Raw genomic sequence first — 5376 nt, forward strand, 5'->3', positions numbered from 1 at the left:
TGTCTCTTGACTCTGTGTTTGTCAGACGGCAGTGAAGACCCAGACACCACTCCTTTCCTGGAGATCGCTGACCAGAAGGGAAACCCGCTGAAGATCCCCCACAAGGAGAAGAAGGTAGAGTTCATCCGGTCACTTCCTCCATCCATTCCTCCACAGTGTACAGTGCCGTAAACTGACTGACTGTGAGTGTGTGTGTGTTGTCAGGCTCTGATCCTGGCCATGGGTTTCCACGAGAAGGGTCGTTCTCTGATGAAGAAGAAGCAGTTTGACAACGCTCTGTGTCACCTGCTGCAGGCCGACCAGCAGTTCAGGTACTGACGTCACAGGTTAACCCTAACCCTTTACCAGGAGGAGAGCACCGCCAGGGCTTCCTGAGCGTTCAGATTAATAAAACCGGTTCCGTTTTGAAGCACAAATAAACATGGGCACCTTCCTCCGTCTTTATTCACAGGAGTTCTGTGAAAGCAACCAAGCAGAGCTGAGAGAGATACAAAGACGCTTTGTGTTCCAGTTGCTAATGAAAGATTTCATGTCAGTATAAAGCTGTAAACTGTGTGTGTGTGTGTGTGTGTGTGTGTTAATGTGCGCAGTAAGTGCGGCTCGGCGCTGCTCAGCTCGGTGGATAACTTCGCCGTCCTGCAGCTGGACATCGTGTGGTGCTACCGCGCTCTGGAGGCTCTGTCCTGTCTGGACGACGGGAAGAGTCGCCTGCAGAGGGCCGAGGACTGTTTCCTGCAGTGTTACGGAGAGCAGCAGCAGAGGCTGCGCATGATCAAGGTGAGACACACACACAGAGGACTCACAGGTCTCTGCTCTGCAGTGTCTCTAACAGCCAGCAGGGGGCAGCTCCACTCTGATAGTATGGAGTCTTATGGAGAATCTCATTCTTAGTGACCCAAACTCAGGTCAAACTGAAACAGGGCTGATCTGAACTGTTGATGTTTCTCTCTGTTCACAATGTAACACAACAGAATAAAAGGTTTTCTTCAGGCGCCTTAAACTCACGAGATATGTTTGATTGTGTTGTCAGGGTAACACAGGCAGAGAGGAGGTGTTGTTTCTCCGGCTGTACCTCCTCCAGAGTCTCCTCTCCTACATCGAAGGAAATGACGCTCAGGCCCGACACCAGCTGTCCAAAGTAAAGTCTGTTTGTGGTTGGAAACCTGAGAGTTCACATTGACATCCTCTCTTAATGTGAAGCTACTGACAGTTTAGCTTAGCTTAACTGTTGCATTTCTGAATTATCTACCAGTAAAACTGTTAAACAGTATTCAGTGTGTGTGTGTGTGTGTGTGTCAGGTGGAGTCTCTGTACAGCCGTCTGTCTCTGGACTCAGAGAAAATGGCTCAGCTGATGACGCTGGGTTTCACTGAGAGAGAAGCTCGCCTCGGCCTCAGAGCGTGTCAGGGAGACCTGCAGGAGGCCGCCATCCACATCAGCAACCAGAGACAGGTACATCTATTGATCATAGAAACACCGGTTTCACTTTAGAATCGTCTAAAAGTAGAAAACGGATCATTATTATGTTCCTTTATCAGATTTCAGTAAACTGGAACGGACCATTTTGACTTTGACTTCAGGGAGAGACTCAACTTTCTGTCTCAGCTTCTTTTATTTCACTGTTTCCTGTTTGTTGGATTTATTTTACATGGTTAGTTTTCTGATAACATTACTTTAACTTACTTTACAGCTGGAAACCAATAAAAGCTGTCAGATCACAATAATGGGTCTGCATGTAGAAAACATTAGAGCTGAAAACTTCCTTGTTTGCAGTTTCTTTTTGTTATGTGACAGTGAATTTATCATTTTGGAGAGTTGATCGGATAAAAGAAGGTGTTTATATATTTAAATTTTACTGGTTTTATTTGTAGATTGTATATATTTTATAACGATTATAATGATGAAATGGGAATGTGAGTCAGGTTGTTGGCTTTGTGGATCAGGAGCGAGAGGAGCTGAAGCAGAGGGAGAGGAGGAAGAGGAGCAGGAGGATGGAGGTCATCTCCACCCTCACAGAGCTGGGATTCTCCAGGAGAGACGCCGCCAGAGCGCTGCACCACGCTGACGGAGACGTGGACAAAGCTTACGAGGTCGGCGTCCGCTTCCTGTCTTTAACGTGTCGTTTGTTTCTAATTTTTCATATCGTACAGTGAATGAGTTGTTTTGCTTTAGCTTGTAATAAACTCTCTGATTATTATTAGTATTTCTTTTTAAGGCCCATAACGACTTCCGTGGTTCGGACTGGGTTTAAGAATGATGGAGATGGTCTGTGGAGTTAAAGGTGTCTTTGCTGTGTGTTGTCTTCAGATCCTCCTGGACTCCAGTCAAGCTGCTCTGGTCACCAACAACAACACAGAGGGGGTCGGAGAGCAGAAGGTGGAGCAGGTACGAGCGGGGGGACCCCTCTGTCTCTGGTTATTATAGATTTATATTCAATAATAACAACAGTAAGAACTGACACTGGACGATGACACCAACGAGTGAACTGCTGTTTGGATACAGACAACCATAGACTCAATATCAGTCACTGTACTGTGAATCCTGTTTATCAGACTGAAGCTCTGTGAGTACACACTGTGTTCAGCCCTTTAAACTTCATCTCATTACATTAGTTGAGTTTTCCTCACAGGAGTGAATCTAACTGAGATATAGGCCAGCGGTGTGGAGTTACAGATCAATATATTGATATGTGATTGGAAAATGAAGATATTAGAACTCACCATCATTATTGTATAAAGGTGGTTAGAGATCAATACGTATGATTACAGTTTCTGTCAGTGAACTTAAACCAATCAGGGTGATTCCAACAGTTGAATATCCTGAGCTGCTTTAACCTTTGACCTCCTGCAGCTGCTGTACCTGGGCTTCGAGAGGGGCGTGTCCGAAGCGGCTCTCAGGCTGACCGGCGGAGACGTCCAATCAGCCACTCAGCTGCTGCTGGACAACCAGGGCGTCCTCTCCCCGGAGCTCCTGTCTGCGTCCCCGCCCTCCACCTCCTCCTCCTCCTCCCCCTCCTCCGAGGAGCCCAGCACCTCCTCCAGCTCCACAGGTAGGACACAGCTGGCGGACAGGTGGGGAATTAATGCGTAATAAATAATGTTTTTATTTCATCAGGGCTTTAAATAGTGTTTGCAGATATTGATCACAGCAGCTGATAGCAGCGTCTACCTTGTTAAAGTGCCTGGAAATGTTCTGTTGGACAGAAACTGGAGGACAGGAGACACATGAGACAGAAACATCAGTTTTAACTTCATGAAGACATTAAATATGAAACTTAAACGATGTCTGTCTTCAGTAGGAACCAATGTGTCCCCGCAGACAGGAAGACATTAGGAGACGCACCGACACGTTGTTGGTTTGAGTCTGAGCGTGGGTTTAGTTGCCGGTGAGCCGGATCCGGAGTAACTGTGGGAATTCTCTGTTGTTGTTGTCAGCGGACGTGGAGTTGGTGAACGAGGTGTTGGAGGACATCTCGCGTCACGAGGAGGATTATCTGGACCTGACGCTGGAGGAGGAGAGCGAGCTCATCGCCACCATGAAGACCTACCTGAACCGAGGGCCCGCACACACCGTGTGACACTGTCGCACTCAGAGCAGAGACTTCACGGTGCCAAACCATGAGACAGCACACAGTCACTCCGCCTCACAAATAATGAGTAGCATTTTATTTTCAAACTGTTTCCTCTTCCCAAGAACTTGTTGAACCAGAACTTTAATTTGTGACACTAAAATGTTCGTTGAAAGCTTCTTCAGCTGGAACAAAGCAGCACTTTTCAGACTAATTCGTCTGCTGTTTCTTTTTATTTTCTCTCTGAATGGATAAATATTGTTTTCTAAATGAAATCACTGGTTGTCTGACCGTTTGTGGAACAAACCAAAGGAAGTTGTTGTGTTTTAAAGACAGCAATACGTTTTCTCTCTGTGTGTAAACTGATTTAAAGTGAAACTTTATTTAAATTCATTTCATGTTAACGTTGAGTTCCCTGTGATTGTCTCATGTTGATGGAGCCAATAAAGAAAATGAAGGTTTAGTTTGAGTTTGTTTGTTTGTTAGTCGCAGTTTGATACAAACGTTGGTACACGAGTCCATACTGTTAGAAACTCTTCCTCACAGGTTAGTCCGGCTGACTCTGTGATGTGTGTGGTGGGTGTGTGTGTTGTGCTGTGTTGGTGGTGTGGTTCCATTCAGTCCAGTTTCCTACGCTGAGCAAGGTAACCACAGCAGGAAGCACGTCCACTACTTCCCTTCCTCCCCCCTCCCACTCCTCCTCTAACCTCTTCTGTTTCTTGCAGGTTTCCTGGGCATCTGGATCCATTACTGTGGATCCATGTACTTTGTGGATTTAAGGGGAGGTTTTGGTTGTCCGGGTTTTAAACGCACCGGTGAGGTCCAGCGTGCTGGCAGGCGAGGAGGCGGGCGGGTGTACTGACACCTGCAGCAGGTGTTTGGATGCCAACAGGATGTCCTGCTCCTGCTGCTGTCTGGTGTGACTTTCCCAGTGCGGGAGCTGGCCTGGAGGGTAAAACTAACACACACCGTAACTAACACACACTAACGTAACACACACTTAACACACACTAACACGCAACTAACTTAACACACACTAACCACACTAACTAACAGCACACTAACTAACACACGGACTAACACAGCACAAACTAAGACACACACTAAACTAACACACACTAACTGCACACACTAACACTACTAACAACAGCTAACAAACACACACTAACATCACTAACACACATAACTAAACACACACTAACACAGACTAGACCACACTACACACTAAACTGAAGCACACACTAACGTAACACACTAAACTAACACACACTAACTAACACACAACTAAGCACGACTAACTAACACACACCTAATAACACACATAACACCTCACTAACTAACACACAACGAAACTAACACAACACTAACAACACTAACTAACACACACTAACTAACACGACATAACTGACACACACTAGACACACTAACTAACACACACTAACAAACACACACTAACCACTAACACACACTAAACTAACACACCACTAACACAGACTAACACACACTTAACATCCACTAACAAGCACACACCTACACTAACACACGTAACTAAAACACACACGTAACAACACACTCACTTAACACACTAACTAACACACCACTAAATAACTACACTAACTAACACACTAGAGCTAACACACGACTTAACACAGACGTTAACACACACTAACACACACTAACTAACACACGTAACACACACAACACACACTAACTAACACACACTAACGTAGATCACACGTAACACACGCCCTAACTAACACACACTAACACACACTAACACGACTAACTAACACACACTAACCACCACT

The 5376-nt window shown here is 45.6% G+C and overlaps 1 protein-coding gene across 1 annotated transcript; it reads left to right on the top strand.

Moving 5' to 3' along the window:
- On the top strand, nucleotides 1–4031 carry nub1 (negative regulator of ubiquitin-like proteins 1). Its single transcript, XM_035676155.1, has 9 exons — nucleotides 1–114; nucleotides 205–311; nucleotides 591–777; nucleotides 1031–1138; nucleotides 1300–1452; nucleotides 1944–2090; nucleotides 2308–2385; nucleotides 2851–3049; nucleotides 3435–4031. The coding sequence occupies exons 2-9, from the start codon at nucleotides 220–222 to the stop codon at nucleotides 3575–3577; spliced, it is 1107 nt and encodes a 368-aa protein (XP_035532048.1). The 5' UTR covers nucleotides 1–114; nucleotides 205–219; the 3' UTR covers nucleotides 3578–4031.
- Nucleotides 4032–5376: the final 1345 nt, after the last annotated feature.

The sequence above is a fragment of the Morone saxatilis genome, unplaced genomic scaffold, assembly GCF_004916995.1.
Source record: "Morone saxatilis isolate NCDOM2014 unplaced genomic scaffold, NCSU_SB_2.0 Contig0, whole genome shotgun sequence".
NCBI classification, from domain to species: domain Eukaryota; kingdom Metazoa; phylum Chordata; class Actinopteri; family Moronidae; genus Morone; species Morone saxatilis.

Excerpts from the sequence above, each read along its gene's own strand:
- nub1 (XM_035676155.1), top strand. The coding sequence starts at position 220 with ATGGGTTTCCACGAGAAGGGTCGTTCTCTGATGAAGAAGAAGCAGTTT. Across the intron at positions 1,453-1,943 it reads ACATCAGCAACCAGAGACAG|GAGCGAGAGGAGCTGAAGCA; the intron begins GTACATCTATTG and ends TTTGTGGATCAG. Across the intron at positions 2,386-2,850 it reads GAGAGCAGAAGGTGGAGCAG|CTGCTGTACCTGGGCTTCGA; the intron begins GTACGAGCGGGG and ends GACCTCCTGCAG.